General features: G+C 49.5%; 1 protein-coding gene across 1 annotated transcript in view; it reads right to left on the bottom strand.

Annotated features, from left to right (window-relative positions):
* The window catches only part of SLC4A3 (solute carrier family 4 member 3), a 660,038-nt gene that overhangs the window by 553,117 nt on the left and 89,962 nt on the right, over positions 1-16,959 (bottom strand). Inside the window, exon 2 of the mRNA XM_069616955.1 lies at positions 10,754-10,919. Within this exon, the coding sequence (XP_069473056.1) occupies positions 10,754-10,810 (57 nt within the window). The 5' untranslated portion in view covers positions 10,811-10,919. The remainder of the gene's footprint in view (positions 1-10,753; positions 10,920-16,959) is intronic.

Raw genomic sequence — 16,959 nt, 5'->3', positions numbered from 1 at the left:
TGCAACATACCAAGTCCTGCACACTCAATGTTGTGGTCTACCCCTCTCTAAATGCAACACACCAAGGCACGCACACTCAACATTGTGCTACACCCCTCTCTAAATACAAAACGCTACAGCCTGTACACTCAACTTTGTGCCCCACCCCTCTCTAAATTCAACACGCTAAGGCCTGCACATTCAACGTTGTGCTCCACCCCTCTCTAAATACAACACGCTAAAGCCTGCAGACTCAACTTGTGCTCCACCCCTCTCTAAATTCAACACGCTAAAGCCTGCACACTCAACGTTGTGCTCCCCCCCTCTCTAAATGCAACAGGCTAAGGCCTGCACACTCAACTTGTGCTCCATCCCTCTCTAAATGCAACACGTTAAGGCCCGCACACTCAACGTTGTGCTCCACCCTTCCCCAGGTCTGCTGAGTCTGAGGCACAAGCCTAAGAGCTCTGAAACTACCACAGTGGTGATATGCTGCAGTACAAAAGCGTAGTAACTTAACATAAAATAACATTCACACAGAAGATGAGGATGGGTGCCCTATTACTGCTTCACAGACAAGAAGTTCAAGGCCACTCTTGCACTTCATTTTGAGAGGACAGTCTGGACGGATGAGTTAAGGATGGGTTAGGCTCCTCCTGAGAGTATGTGGTGCACATCCATCACAGATCCTGGACCCCTAAATCCTGCCGGACAGAATGTTTTTAGTGCAACCAGAGCGCACTTGTTCTGAGGATGCTTTAAACGCCAAGCCCTCACTTTACAACCCTGGTCAAATGCACCAATGGTCAAGGGAGCGTGAGGGAAGGGGTGGGGCTCTCACCTTGCCAATCAGACCCTGACTCCTCCCCTTCAGCCGTTGTCAACACTGTAGGAAAGGAATGAGAGTTACTTCAAGGGGGTTGTGCAGGTCCTGGGGAAGGTTCTTCGGTGGCATCCATCTTGGATGTGGTTCCCAGACCTTGCTCTCTTTAGTATCGTAGTCTGAACATGCAAGTTGGGGGCATAATTGTCAGCCATCGCTGTGTTGCATTGACGGTAGGGTTTTCAGCCCCTGAGTTTCTAGATGTTAGAATCCACTTGCATTCTGAATCTTTTGAGGTGCTCGCCTGATATTAAAAGAGGCATATTGAAGCCAACCCATGAGCTAATTTAGGGGTTCTTTTAACACAAAAAATCTTTTTATTTTATTATTTCAGGGGTTTGATATGAAGCGTATATTTTCAGAAGAGACTCAGACCAGTTTGGTCATGGATATATTGCTTTATTTATCCGCACCAGATAAATATTTAATCTCTGAACAGAGCGGGAGTGGCCGGTTGAGGGAGAATTCTGACCCGGGTTTTCAATGCTGAACAGAGTGGGAGTGGCCGGTTGAGGGTGACTTCTGACCTAGGTTTTCAGCTATGAACAGAGCGGCAGTGGCTGATTGAGGGAGAATTCTGACCTAGGTTTTTATCTCTGAACCGAGCAGGAGTGGCTGATGGAGGAAGAATAATGACCTAGGTTTTTCATCTATGAACAAAGTGGGAGTGGCTGAATGAGGTAGAATTCTGACCTAGATTTTCCACTATGAACAGAGCGGGAGTGGCTGATTGAGAGAGAATTCTGACCCAGGATTTCATCTCCAAACAGAGTGGCAGTGGCTGATTGAGCGAGAAATGTGACCTAGGTTTTCATCTCCAAACAGAGCGGGAGTGGCTGATTGAGGGAGAATTCTGACCTAGGTTTTCATCTATGAACAGAGCAGGAGTGGGTAACTGAGGGAGACTTCTGACCTAGGTTTTCAGCTACGAACAGAGCAGGAGTGGCTGATTGGGGGAGAATTTTGACCCAGGTTTTCATCTCGAATGGAGTGGGAGTGGCTGATTGAGGGAGAATTCTGACCTAGCTTTTCATCTCTGAACAGAGCAGCAGTGGCTGATTGAGGGAGAATTCTGACCTAGGTTTTCATCTCTGAATGGAGCAGGAGTGGCTGATTGAGGGAGAATTTTGACCCAGGTTTTCATCTCTGAATGGAGTGCGAGTGGCTGATTGAGGGAGAATGCTGACTTAGGGTTTCATCTCTGAACAGAGCAGGAGTGGCTGATTAAGGGAGAATTCTGACCTAGGTTTTCTTTTCTAAACAGAGTGGGAGTGGCTGATTGAGGGAGAATTCTGACCTAGGTTCTCATCTCTGAACAGAGCGGCGGTGGCTGATTCAGGGAGAATTCTGACCTAGGTTTTCATCTCTGAATGGAGCGGGAGTGGCTGATTGAGGGAGAATGCTGACTAAGGTTTTCCTCTGTAAACAGAGTGGGAGTGGCTTATTGAGGGACAATTCTGACCTAGGTTTTCATCTCTGAACCGAGCGGGAGTGACTGATTGAGGGAGAATTCTGACCCAGGTTTTCATCTTCGAATGGAGCGGGAGTGGCTGATTGAGGGAGAATTCTGACCTAGGTTTTCATGTAAGAACAGAGCAGGAGTGGCTGACTGAGGGAGACTTCTGACCTAGGTTTTCTGCTATGAACAGAGCGGGAGTGGCTGATTCGGGGAGAATTTTGACCCAGGTTTTCATCTCCGAATGGAGTGGGAGTGGCTGATTGAGGGAGAATTCTGACCTAGGTTTTCATCTCTGAACAGAGCAGCAGTGGCTGATTGAGGGAGAATTCTGACCTAGGTTTTCATCTCTGAATGGAGCAGGAGTGGCTGATTGAGGGAGAATTTTGACCCAGGTTTTCATCTCTGAATGGAGTGCGAGTGGCTGATTGAGGGAGAATTCTGACCTAGGTTTTTATCTCTGAACCGAGCAGGAGTGGCTGATGGAGGAAGAATAATGACCTAGGTTTTTCATCTATGAACAAAGTGGGAGTGGCTGAATGAGGTAGAATTCTGACCTAGATTTTCCACTATGAACAGAGCGGGAGTGGCTGATTGAGAGAGAATTCTGACCCAGGATTTCATCTCCAAACAGAGTGGCAGTGGCTGATTGAGCGAGAAATGTGACCTAGGTTTTCATCTCCAAACAGAGCGGGAGTGGCTGATTGAGGGAGAATTCTGACCTAGGTTTTCATCTATGAACAGAGCAGGAGTGGGTAACTGAGGGAGACTTCTGACCTAGGTTTTCAGCTACGAACAGAGCAGGAGTGGCTGATTGGGGGAGAATTTTGACCCAGGTTTTCATCTCGAATGGAGTGGGAGTGGCTGATTGAGGGAGAATTCTGACCTAGCTTTTCATCTCTGAACAGAGCAGCAGTGGCTGATTGAGGGAGAATTCTGACCTAGGTTTTCATCTCTGAATGGAGCAGGAGTGGCTGATTGAGGGAGAATTTTGACCCAGGTTTTCATCTCTGAATGGAGTGCGAGTGGCTGATTGAGGGAGAATGCTGACTTAGGGTTTCATCTCTGAACAGAGCAGGAGTGGCTGATTAAGGGAGAATTCTGACCTAGGTTTTCTTTTCTAAACAGAGTGGGAGTGGCTGATTGAGGGAGAATTCTGACCTAGGTTCTCATCTCTGAACAGAGCGGCGGTGGCTGATTCAGGGAGAATTCTGACCTAGGTTTTCATCTCTGAATGGAGCGGGAGTGGCTGATTGAGGGAGAATGCTGACTAAGGTTTTCCTCTGTAAACAGAGTGGGAGTGGCTTATTGAGGGACAATTCTGACCTAGGTTTTCATCTCTGAACCGAGCGGGAGTGACTGATTGAGGGAGAATTCTGACCCAGGTTTTCATCTTCGAATGGAGCGGGAGTGGCTGATTGAGGGAGAATTCTGACCTAGGTTTTCATGTAAGAACAGAGCAGGAGTGGCTGACTGAGGGAGACTTCTGACCTAGGTTTTCTGCTATGAACAGAGCGGGAGTGGCTGATTCGGGGAGAATTTTGACCCAGGTTTTCATCTCCGAATGGAGTGGGAGTGGCTGATTGAGGGAGAATTCTGACCTAGGTTTTCATCTCTGAACAGAGCAGCAGTGGCTGATTGAGGGAGAATTCTGACCTAGGTTTTCATCTCTGAATGGAGCAGGAGTGGCTGATTGAGGGAGAATTTTGACCCAGGTTTTCATCTCTGAATGGAGTGGGAGTGGCTGATTGAGGGAGGATGCTGACTTAGGGTTTCTTCTCTGAACAGAGCAGGAGTGGCTGATTAAGGGAGAATTCTGACCTAGGTTTACATCTCGGAATGGAGCGGGAGTGGCTGATTGAGGGAGAATGCTGACCAAGGTTTTCCTCTGTAAACAGAGTGGGAGTGGCTGATTGAGGGAGAATTCTGACCTAGGTTTTCATCTCTGAACCGAGCGGGAGTGACTGATTGAGGGAGAATTCTGACCCAGGTTTTCATCTCCGAATGGAGCGGGAGTGGCTGATTGAGGGAGACTTCTAACCCAGGTTTTCATCTCCGAACAGAGAGGGAGTGGCTGATTGAGGGAGAATTCTGACCTAGGTTTTCATCTCTGAACAGAGCGGCGGTGGCTGATTCAGGGAGAATTTTGACCTAGCTTTTCATCTCTGAATGGAGCGGGAGTGGCTGATTGAGGGAGAATGCTGACCAAGGTTTTCCTCTGTAAACAGAGTGGGAGTGGCTGATTGAGGGAGAATTCTGACCTAGGTTTTCATCTCTGAACAGAGTGGGAGTGGCTGATTGAGGGAGAATTCTAACTCAGGTTTTCATCTCCGAATGGAGCGGCTGTGGCTGATTGAGGGAGAATTCTGATCTAGGTTTTCATCTCCGAACAGAGCGGCAGTGGCCGATTGAGGGAGAATGCTGACCAAGGTTTTCCTCTGTAAACAGAGTGGGAGTGGCTGATTGAGGGAGAATTCTGACCTAGGTTTTCATCTCCAAACAGAGCGAGAGTGGCTGATTGAGGTAGAATTCTGATCTAGGTTTTCATCTCCGAACAGAGCGGCAGTGGCCGATTGAGGGAGAATTCTGACCTAGGTTTTCATCTCTCAACAGAGCGGCAGTGGCCGATTGAGGGAGAATTCTGACCTGCCTGGGGGGCCCCTGAGACCAGTCGTGGCCCAAGTGACTGCGCTATCAGGGCCATTGATCCACATTCAGCTAAAAGACCCCAACAGCCGCTGAATGGCAGGGATGCACCTGCCTCAGCTCGTGACTATCATACATCAATTCCTGAAACATTTAGAGTCACTGCTGTTCATTTCCAATAATTGAATGAATTCACTAAATTGATACCCAGTGCCCAAGGCATTACTGGCTGAGACAAATAGCAGCAGCAAAAATCATTAATTAATCCCTGTTAGCTCATGTTCACAATTCCTGTGAATGGGAAGTGGGGGGGGGCTGTTGCTTCTGTTTATACGATAACAAAGAGCAGCAGCGGCGACCCCCAGGGTGCCATGTCAACGTTAAGATCATTTTCTTTATACAAGGCCCAATAATGGCTGAGAACCTCGCTTTGAGCAATCCTACATTTGCAAACATTTGGATTCATGTAGATGTTAACAACATATTCAAAGCAGTGCCAGGGACAGTTTAAGAAAAAGCCAAAATGTGATATGGATGCAAAGAACAGCAAAAAACAAAAGAGATGATGCCTCGAAGGTTTAGAATTAATCTTAACCTCTGGCATCGCTCTGAGCAACCCTCCAGACCATGGTTCTTCACCTGACAAGCCATTTCAGAAGGGGAAAGACCATATGCAAATCAGGCTTGGCCCCACCCCAAAACGGGTCAACCAGCCCAAACTGCTTGGCCACATCCCTTCTGCACGAGACCACAAGCACCCCCAAACATGTTTCAGCCTTGTTGGGCATCATCAGTGAGGTGTAGCTTGGGTCTCTAGGCCCAGCAGGCACAGGACCCACGTCTGGGCATACTCGTCCCACTCAGGGTGACAAAGCAAAACCAAGAGGGGATGACTGGAAGCTTTAGAATTAATCTTAACCTCTGGCATCGCTCTGGGAAACCCTCCAGACCATCGGTCTTCAGCCTGTCAAGCCATTACAGAAAAGGGAAAGACCATATGCAAATCAAGCTGGGTCAAACCCAAAAACGGGCACTCAAGCCCAAACTAGTATACAGTCCCTTCTGCACGAGACCACAAGGAACCCCAAACATGTTTCGGCCTTGTTGGGCCTCATCAGTGAGGAGTAGCTTGGGTCTCTAGGCCCAGCAGGCTCGGGACCCACGTCTGGGCATACCCGTCCCACTCAGGGAACGAAAGCAAAACAAAGAGGGGGCGGCGACTGTAAGGTTTAGAATGAATCCGAAGCTCTGGCATCGCCCTGGGCAACCATCCAGACCATCGTTCTTCACCTGACAAGCCATTATAGAAAGGGGAAAGCAAGACCTCTGCAGTTGGGGGGCACAGGGTGTGGGGCAGAAGGACCATGCAAATGCATGTGCATTTGAAATCCTAAGAGACTATGAGGCCAATTCACAAAGAGGATACACTCTGCAGCTCTGACTTACTCTTGACTTGCCGCTGGAGAGCGCTAGGCTAGTCACCAAAGCAGTTACACTGAGTAACTCTTGAATTCCCCTATGTCCTGCTGTGTAATACATACACCTAATCTAAAGTCCCTCATCCAACTGGTAAAAATATCACTATTAAAAACGGACATCATCCACAAATCGAGCTAGCCACCATACTGCCTCTTGTGTACAATACGGACCTTCTTCAGGAGAAAAGGCCTGACCAGACTCAATGGCTTCCCACAAGTGTCCATTACATGATGAAGTGGAAACACACAGAGTTTGATAATGTGTCACTAGTCATGCGGGTAAACTCTTGAATCAGCGATTTAGTCATACCTGCCTTCCAGACAAGCTGGATGTCTTATAGTCATTCATCGGTTCAACAAGCTGGAGCCTAAAGGAACAGAACACGAATCCCCTGGTCCTCAATGGCCGACTCCAGCGCTCTTTTCTTACTTTAATTAAAAGTATTCAGTAACTTACAGGCGGTCAAGGCTCTGCCTCATCACATGGACTCACTGGTGTACAGGAAGATTAAAGGAAATAGCTTCTGGGATCTATAGCCTGTAAGTAAATGAGAGACAGATGTATACTTGACAGGAGAGTGAAACAATCGAATGCAGCGCAACAGTGCGAGTCTGGAACCCGCAACCAAGAGAAAGAGGGTCTGGGACCCTGATGAAAGAGAGGGTCTGGGACCCTGAAGAAAGTGAGAGACAGTTGTATACTTGACAGGAGAGTGAACCACAATGGTGCGAGTCTGGGAGCCTCACTCATGTGAGAAACCAATGTTTAAAGCAAGGCGGGTCTGGGACCCCGTGAGAAGAAAAGAGACAGCCCAAGAGAGATCACTTGCTTGGCAGGAGAGTGAACCAAGCCGTATAAAGTATTGTGAGTCTGGGCCGCGCATCCATTTGAGATGCTGAGAATAAGAGGGTCAGGAACCCTGGGACTGATAAGAGGAACCCTATGCTTGATAAAGGAGCACGTCAAGCTGAGAGGATATAAGAACTGTGAAGCTAGGGAGCCGTGCCATGTGAATTGTCCAGCAGCGTAGGATAAGGAGAAGCCTAGGGGAAAGGAGCACAGCCCTAGCGTTGGGATCTTGTGTTTTGGAGCCTTATTTTGCATCACTTATATTACTAGTGAAACTGGGAACTCTTCTGTTGATTGAAAACATCAAGAACACTTTTAACTTTAGGAAGAGATCCTCCTTGCACGGCTATTTAAGATGATTAGTGTTAGGGACAGGAGCAGGTCTTATTGGGCACGACAGAGACAGACTTTTTAGTTTCGGGCTTCCTGACAATTTCACTAGTTTCCTTTGAGGCAGGGAACCCCTCTTAGCATTAGGGACAGAGGCATTTTTCCAACCCTTTTTTTATTAATAAAAGTCTATATCCAAATATATGCCTCCATTGTGTCTGAGCCTTACTTCTGCACCCTTATAGTTCATAAATAAAAATAGATTAGGAATAAAGGACCCCTTATTGTGCGTATAGATGATCGTGAGAAGGCAGCACAATAGCAGCCATTTACAAAGTTTCACCACATTGTCAATGCTTTCTGTCAGTTCTCTCATCTTGTGATCTTTGCCCCTGTGAGCCCTCTCTTTGTGCTCTGGTGTGTGGGTTTCATCTCTTTGCACTAATGTCTACAGTGTATCTTGTATAGTAGTTTGTCATAGTAAATATTGTCTCACATCTTAACTGTAGTCCAATTGTTACAATTCTTCATCGTTGGAGGTTTGGATCCCACAACGACTTGGATGCGGATGACGTCACAGTGGTTCTATGATTCCAGCGGGATGTCTCAACATTGGCATAGCCACATGACATGTACTGACTGACATGCTCACTCACAAGCTCACATGCCGGCTGGACACCGCGTACTAATTTGTTCACATTATGTCCACACATGGGCGTATTCACAGGACTCTCCACCCTGAGTGACCCAGGCATTGCCCACAAGCTGATCACCATTCTGCACTTCCACAGTTATGTGCCCTAGAATTCACCCTCCCGTGCCAGCCATACACTCATGTGCACACAGCACATGCACACTGACGTGCATATGTGTCCTGCTATGCTGTCCACATGCTCACCGATGTTCACACGCCAAGTTGCCTGACGGATGCTCATAGGTGAACCTCAATGCAAAGACGTAGAGTGAGTCAACCGTAACACCCACCAAGGAAGCAAGAAGTCACACCTCAGCTGTGGTGAGAAGTGGAGGCAGCCGTGGAGCACTCGGTAAGGTTGGCAGGACCTCAACACAAAGACATAGAGTGAGTGAACAGTGACAGCCACCAAGGAGGCCAAAACTCACAGATCAGCTGTTGTAAGAATCAGAGGCATGGAGGCAGTCGGGTAGCAGTCCGGTGCGGTTGGCAGGACCTCAACACAAAGACATAAAATGAGTCAACAGTGACAACCACCGAGGAGGCCAGAAGTCACACCTCAGCTGTTGTGAGAATCGGAGGCATTCACGCAGCCATGGAGCAGTCGGGTGAGGTTGGGAGGACCTCAACACAAAGACATAGAGTGAGTCAACAGTGACAACCACCGAGGAGGCCAGAAGTCACACCTCAGCTGTTGTGAGAATCGTAGGCATTCACGCAGCCGTGGAGCAGTCGGGTGAGGTTGGGAGTACCTCAACACAAAGACATAGAGTGAGTCAACAGTGACAACCACCGAGGAGGCCAGAAGTCACACCTCAGCTGTTGTGAGAATCGGAGGCATGGGCACTGCCTCGGTGTAGTCGAGTGGAGTGAAACTGAATGAGTGAAACTGGGATGTTCCATATTTGTCTACGCATGCATGCCACTTTCTTGGTTATATACAACAAGCAAATATTTGATTTTATAATTCTTTACTAAGTAACCTGATGGACTGTTTGATACAAGATTAAGAGAGGGGTTCCTCTCAGAGGCGTAGACAGGGTAGGGCCTGAGCGGGCAAGGCCCACCTAACATCTGTAAATGCCCACTCAGCAGCACAGTGTTAATGTCCCTGCGGTGGGCCCAACTACATTAGCTTCAGACCCCCCTAGTCAGATAATCCTGGCTGCACCTCTGGTTCCTCTGGATTCACATCAGAATCAGGATGGTTGGCTGCAAGGTTTTGAAGCCGAGCAAGCACTTAGTTCAACACATCTGTCAGGCAATGCACTTATTATAACAAACCCTGAGCAGGGCCACGCCACATTAGAACATCTTGCACCATTTTGCCCTATCACCACCCAACAATAACAAAGAAGACTTCACCCTAGACACTTAGCATAGGAGACCTCAGCCATGTGTTGTTAAAAGGCCCACCGGGCCACAAACTCGTAGAGATCTAGTTACTTATTTTGTGACTGTCAGGTTATATATTAATGCTTTGACCCCCTGCCCTGTCCTTTAGGGGCCTTCAATAGCTGCATTCGGCAGAAGGAAGCTGCCACCGCTCGTCCTTGGCACTGGACACGTATACAATGGAGGCAGCACATGTTCCAACCAAAGTTCCTCACAGACTAGGGGAAGGGTTACGCATGCGCTCCTTCCCCCGAGCTGACTTGTCTCTGCATCACATTGTTTGTCTTCTTGGGGGCCCTGAACAATCCTCTGTTGCCCCCACCTTGCCTCTCGGGTATTCACTGGTACTGTCATCGGGCATCAGGAGGGGGAAGCCAATCCTACCTGCAGTGGGTGGGAGAGCGTAGTCAGCCATCCTAATACATGATGGTGGCGGCCATTGCAGAAGAAGAGATTTCGGGAGAGCGTGTACTGTGCCTCCTGAATTTGGGTGAACCAGCTGAGCACTTTATCGCTGGTCCTCTGCCATGGTGTTATTATATAGGCAGTGATCGAAGTGAGCGGGAACACACGGGAGCGGTATTCCACTAGTTTTATTTTTTTCTGTTTACCATTCCTCTACTTTTTACGACCATATTCACCATTCTATACAGAGGATTTGTCCAATCCTGTCCCTGTGCAAGTGTAAAGTTGCAATAGGAACCTTAGTTACTAGTCACTTAGACTATTTCAATGCCCCAGCTGCAATCCCTTGGCGCATGTTGCACTAGGCTTACGCCTACCCTCTCCCCTGCCCAGACCACAGTTCTACTACATTTTTCAGTGCACTTCTACCACTGCATATAGGTTTGAGGGATTGTGTCTTCTAGCAGTGCCTTCTTATCCCCCACTGCACCTGAAGCACAGATCAATATATGCCCTATTCTTCTCACTCAAAGCCTTTTGAAACATTAGAAAGAATGTTGTAGTGTCTCGACTTTTCCTACAACAGACGCAGGAAACAACACAGCAGTCGACTCAAATAACCTTGTCGAGTGATTACCTGCTGAAGGCTGCTGAAGACATCACCGAGATGAAGCGGAGACGCTCTGGCAGCCATGCTGGGCCGGAGCGCCGGTCTGTTGCACCAGCTCACACAGCCAGGGGGCGACCTCAGCCCTTCTCTTTAACCGGCATCGAGTCCAGAAATGTGAAGAGTGACATCAAGCCTGGAGATAGAAGAGGCAACATGAGAGGAAATTAATCCAAAAAACTGAATCTCAGCAGTGTCTCCAAAACAGAAAAAAAGAGCTGCGCGGCGACAGTGCAAATGCAAGGTGTACAGAAAAGAAAGACACAGAGAACACTACATACTAGAAGAAAACTAACCAAGAGATTGTGACAGTGATGGAGACAACCAGTTAATATGAGAACAGGGTTGTCCAACTCCAGGCCTCGAGGGCCGGGATCCTGACGGGTTTTCAGGCTACCCCTCATTCATATTCATGAGATACATTTGCATACACTGATTCTAAATGTAAATATCCAGGGAGGTGAGAGCCGTACTGTCTAATAGAGATGCAAACAGCAATGCAGAGGGGGTGAGTAGGAAAGACATGGACAGTGGCTAATATAAAAGAGGGAGCAGGCAAGGCGAAAGGGAGACAGAGTGAAAGCGTCACTTCAAAGGATGAGAGAGAAGAGAATGTTTGTTAAAAATAAGTGATTAATACACAAAGCAGGAATGGAGGGCAAAGAGGCATAAGGAGCTCGAGGGGTCCTACTGATTGATACTGGCAAAAATATCTGTACAAAAAGAAATACCAAATGTGAAAGGACCCAGTGAGACTGGGATTTACTGGAAGCATGATCTGACACCCCTTAAGCAGAGATGGGATAGCAGCGCTAGGAAGAGACTGAGGGACTGGCTGAAGAATCACAATCACTCATGCTCTTCCCTGCAGCCTTGAGTAGAAGGGGAACTTATGCAGAGATGGGATAGCAGGGCTAGGGAACGACTGAGGGACGGGTCACAGAATCACTCATGCTCTTCCCTGAAGCCTTGAGTAGAAGAGGAACTTATGCAGAGATGGGATAGCAGGGCTAGGGAGAGATGCAGCCTTGAGTAGAAGAGGAACTTATGCAGAGATGGGATAGCTGTGCTAGGGAAAGACTGAGGGACCGGACGCAAAATCACTCATGTTCTTCCGTGTGGCCTTGAGTAGAAGGGGAACTTATCCAGAGATGGGATAGCAGGGCTAGGGAGAGACTGAGGGACCGGCCGCAGAATCACTCATGCTCTTCCCTGTGGCCTTGATTAGAAGGGGAACCTATGCAGAGATGGGATAGCAGGGCTAGTGAACGACTGGAGGACAGGTCACAGAACAACTCATGCTCTTCCCTGTGGCCTTGAGTAGAAGGGGAACTTATTAGATGGGATAGCAGGGCTAGGGAGAAATGCATTCTTGAGTAGAAGGGGAACTTATGCAGAGATGGGATAGCAGCGCTAGGGAGAGACTGAGGGACCAGACGCATAATCACTCATGTTCTTCCCTGTGGCCTTGAGTAGAAGGGGAACTTATGCAGAGATTGGATAGCAGGGCTAGGGAGAGATGCAGCCTTGAGTAGAAGGGGAACTTATGCAGAGATGGGATAGCAGGGCTAGGGAGAGACTGAGGGACCGGCCGCAGAATCACTCATGCTCTTTCCTGCGGCCTTGATTAGAAGGGGAACTTATGCAGAGATGGGATAGCAGGGCTAGGGAACGACTGAGGGACAGGTCACAGAACAACTCATGCTCTTCCCTGTGGTCTTGAGTAGAAGGGGAACTTATGCAGAGATGGGATAGCAGGGCTAGGGAGAGATGCAGCCTTGAGTAGAAGGGGAACTTATGCAGAGATGGGATAGCAGCGCTAGGGAGAGACTGAGGGACCGGACGCATAATCACTCATGTTCTTCCCTGTGGCCTTGAGTAGAAGGGGAACCTATGCAGAGATGGGATAGCAGGGCTAGGGAGAGACTGAGGGACCGGCCGCAGAATCACTCATGCTCTTCCCTGCTGCCTTGATTAGAAGGGGAACTTATGCAGAGATGGGATAGCAGGGCTAGGGAGAGACTGAGGGACCGGACGCAGAATCACTCATGCTCTTCCCTGCTGCCTTGAGTAGAACGGGAGCTTATGCAGGGATGGAATAGCAGTGCTAGGGAGAGACTGAGGGAGCGGCCGCAGAATCACTCATGCTCTTCCCCGCGGCTTTGAGTAGAAGGGGAACTTATGCAGAGACGGGATTGCAGGGTTAGGGAGAGACTAAGGTGCTGGTCGCAGAATCACTCGTGCTCTTCCTTGCTGCCCCAAGTAGAAGGAGAACTTATGCAGAGATGGGATAGCAGTGGTAGGAAGGCATTAAGGGACCGGTCGCAGAATCACTCATGCTCTTCCCTGCAGCCCTAAGTAGAAGGAGAACTTATGCAGAGATGGGATAACAGCACTAGGAAGAGATTAAGGGACTGGTCGCAGAATCACTCATGCTCTTTCCTGCGGCCTTGAGTAGAAGGGGAACTTATGCGGAGATGAGATAGCAGGACTAGGAAGAGACTGAGGAACCGGTCATAGAATCACTCATGCTCTTCCCTGCAGCCCTAAGTAGAAGGAGAATTTATGCAGAGATGGGATAGCAGCGCTAGGAAGAGATTAAGGGACCGGTCGCAGAATCACTCATGCTCTTCCCTGCTGCCTTGAGTAGAAGGGGAACTTATGCAGAGATGGGATAGCAGGACTAGGAAGAGACTGAGGGACCGGCCGCAGAATCACTCATGCTCTTCCCTGAAGCCTTGAGTAGAAGAGGAATTTATGCAGAGATGGGATAGCAGGGCTAGGAATAGATGCAGCCTTGAGTAGAAGGGGAACTTATGCAGAGATGGGATAGCAGTGCTAGGGAGAGACTGAGGGACCGGACGCATAATCACTCATGTTCTTCCCTGTGGCCTTGAGTAGAAGGGGAACTTATCCAGAGATGGGATAGCAGGGCTAGGGAGAGACTGAGGGACCGGCCGCAGAATCACTCATGCTCTTCCCTGTGGCCTTGAGTAGAAGGGGAACGTATGCAGAGATTGGATAGCAGGGCTAGGGAGAGATGCAGCCTTGAGTAGAAGGGGAATTTATGCAGAGATGGGATAGCAGGGCTAGGGAGAGACTGAGGGACCGGCCGCAGAATCACTCCTGCTCTTCCCTGCGGCCTTGATTAGAAGGGGAACTTATGCAGAAATGGGATAGCAGGACTAGGGAACGACTGAGGGACAGGTCACAGAACAACTCATGCTCTTCCCTGTGGCCTTGAGTAGAAGGGGAACTTATGCAGAGATGGGATAGCAGGGCTAGGGAGAGATGCAGCCTTGAGTAGAAGGGCAACTTATGCAGAGATGGGATAGCAGCGCTAGGGAGAGACTGAGGGACCGGACGCATAATCACTCATGTTCTTCCCTGTGGCCTTGAGTAGAAGGGGAACTTATGTAGAGATGGGATAGCAGGGCTAGGGAGAGACTGAGGGACCGGCCGCAGAATCACTCATGCTCTTCCCTGCAGCCTTGATTAGAAGGGGAACTTATGCAGAGATGGGATAGCAGGGCTAGGGAACGACTGAGGGACAGGTCACAGAACAACTCATGCTCTTCCCTGTGGCCTTGAGTAGAAGGGGAACTTATGCAGAGATGGGATAGCAGGGCTAGGGGGAGACTAAGGGACCGGACGCAGAATCACTCATGCTCTTCCCTGCTGCCTTGAGTAGAACGGGAACTTATGCAGAGATGGGATAGCAGGGCTAGGGGGAGACTGAGGGACCGGACGCAGAATCACTCATGCTCTTCCCTGCTGCCTTGAGTAGAACGGGAGCTTATGCAGGGATGGAATAGCAGTGCTAGGGAGAGACTGAGGGAGCGGCGGCAGAATCACTCATGCTCTTCCCCGCGGCCTTGAGTAGAAGGGGAACTTATGCAGAGATGGGATAGCAGGGCTAGAGAGAGACTGAGGGACCAGCCGCAGAATCACTCATGCTCTTCCCTGCGGCCTTGAGTAGAAGGGGAACTTATGCAGAAATGGGATAGCAGGGCTAGGGAAGGACTGAGGGAGGGGTCGCAAAAACACTCATGCTCTTCCCTGCAGCCTTGCATAGAAGATGAATTTATGCAGGGCTAGGGAGAGATGTGGCCTTGAGTAGAAGGGGAACTTATGCAGAGATGGGATAGCAGCGCTAGGGAGATGCTGAGGGACCGGCTGCAGAATCATTCATGCTCTTCCCTGCGGCCTTGAGTAGAAGTGGAACTTATGCAGAGATGGGATAGAAGGTCTAGGGAACGACTGAGGGACGGGACGCAGAATCACTCATGCTTTTCCCATGCAGCCTTGAGTAGAAGGGGAACTTACGCAGAGATGGGATAGCAGCACTAGGGAGAGGCTGAGCGACCGGCTGCAGAATCACTTATGCTCTTCCCTGCGGCCTTGAGTAGAAGGGGAACTTATGCAGAGACGGGATTGCAGGGTTAGGGAGAGACTAAGGTGCTGGTCGCAGAATCACTCGTGCTCTTCCTTGCTGCCCCAAGTAGAAGGAGAACTTATGCAGAGATGGGATAGCAGTGGTAGGAAGGCATTAAGGGACCGGTCGCAGAATCACTCATGCTCTTCCCTGCAGCCCTATGTAGAAGGAGAATTTATGCAGAGATGGGATAACAGCACTAGGAAGAGATTAAGGGACTGGTTGCAGAATCACTCATGCTCTTCCCTGCGGCCTTGAGTAGAAGGGGAACTTATGCGGAGATGAGATAGCAGGACTAGGAAGAGACTGAGGAACCGGTCATAGAATCACTCATGCTCTTCCCTGCAGCCCTAAGTAGAAGGAGAACTTATGCAGAGATGGGATAGCAGCGCTAGGAAGAGATTAAGGGACCGGTCGCAGAATCACTCATGCTCTTCCCTGCTGCCTTGAGTAGAAGGGGAACTTATGCGGAGATGGGATAGCAGGACTAGGAAGAGACTGAGGGACCGGCCGCAGAATCACTCATGCTCTTCCCTGAAGCCTTGAGTAGAAGAGGAACTTATGCAGAGATGGGATAGCAGGGCTAGGAATAGATGCAGCCTTGAGTAGAAGGGGAACTTATGCAGAGATGGGATAGCAGTGCTAGGGAGAGACTGAGGGACCGGACGCATAATCACTCATGTTCTTCCCTGTGGCCTTGAGTAGAAGGGGAACTTATCCAGAGATGGGATAGCAGGGCTAGGGAGAGACTGAGGGACCGGCCGCAGAATCACTCATGCTCTTCCCTGCGGCCTTGATTAGAAGGGGAACCTATGCAGAGATGGGATAGCAGGGCTAGGGAACGACTGAGGGACAGGTCACAGAACAACTCATGCTCTTCCCTGTGGCCTTGAGTAGAAGGGGGAACTTATGCAGAGATGGGATAGCAGGGCTAGGGAGAGATGCAGCCTTGAGTAGAAGGGGAACTTATGCAGAGATGGGATAGCAGCGCTAGGGAGAGACTGAGGGACCGGACGCATAATCACTCATGTTCTTCCCTGTGGCCTTGAGTAGAAGGGGAACTTATGCAGAGATTGGATAGCAGGGCTAGGGAGCGATGCAGCCTTGAGTAGAAGGGGAACTTATGCAGAGATGGGATAGCAGGGCTAGGGAGAGACTGAGGGACCGGCCGCAGAATCACTCATGCTCTTCCCTGCGGCCTTGATTAGAAGGGGAACTTATGCAGAAATGGGATAGCAGGGCTAGGGAACGACTGAGGGACAGGTCCCAGAACAACTCATGCTCTTCCCTGTGGCCTTGAGCAGAAGGGGAACTTATGCAGAGATGGGATAGCAGGGCTAGGGAGAGATGCAGCCTTGAGTAGAAGGGGAACTTATGCAGAGATGGGATAGCAGCGCTAGGGAGAGACTGAGGGACCGGACGCATAATCACTCATGTTCTTCCCTGTGGCCTTGAGTAGAAGGGGAACTTATGTAGAGATGGGATAGCAGGGCTAGGGAGAGACTGAGGGACCGGCCGCAGAATCACTCATGCTCTTCCCTGCGGCCTTGATTAGAAGGGGAACTTATGCAGAGATGGGATAGCAGGGCTAGGGAACGACTGAGGGACAGGTCACAGAACAACTCATGCTCTTCCCTGTGGCCTTGAGTAGAAGGGGAACTTATGCAGAGATGGGATAGCAGGGCTAGGGGGAGACTGAGGGACCGGACGCAGAATCACTCATGCTCTTCCCTGCTCCATT

Source organism: Ambystoma mexicanum, chromosome 9, assembly GCF_040938575.1.
Source record: "Ambystoma mexicanum isolate Mex_15411 chromosome 9, UKY_AmexF1_1, whole genome shotgun sequence".
In the NCBI taxonomy this organism is placed as follows: domain Eukaryota; kingdom Metazoa; phylum Chordata; class Amphibia; order Caudata; family Ambystomatidae; genus Ambystoma; species Ambystoma mexicanum.
Note: the sequence above shows the minus strand (reverse complement) of the source record. Positions and strands in the feature narration are given on the sequence as shown.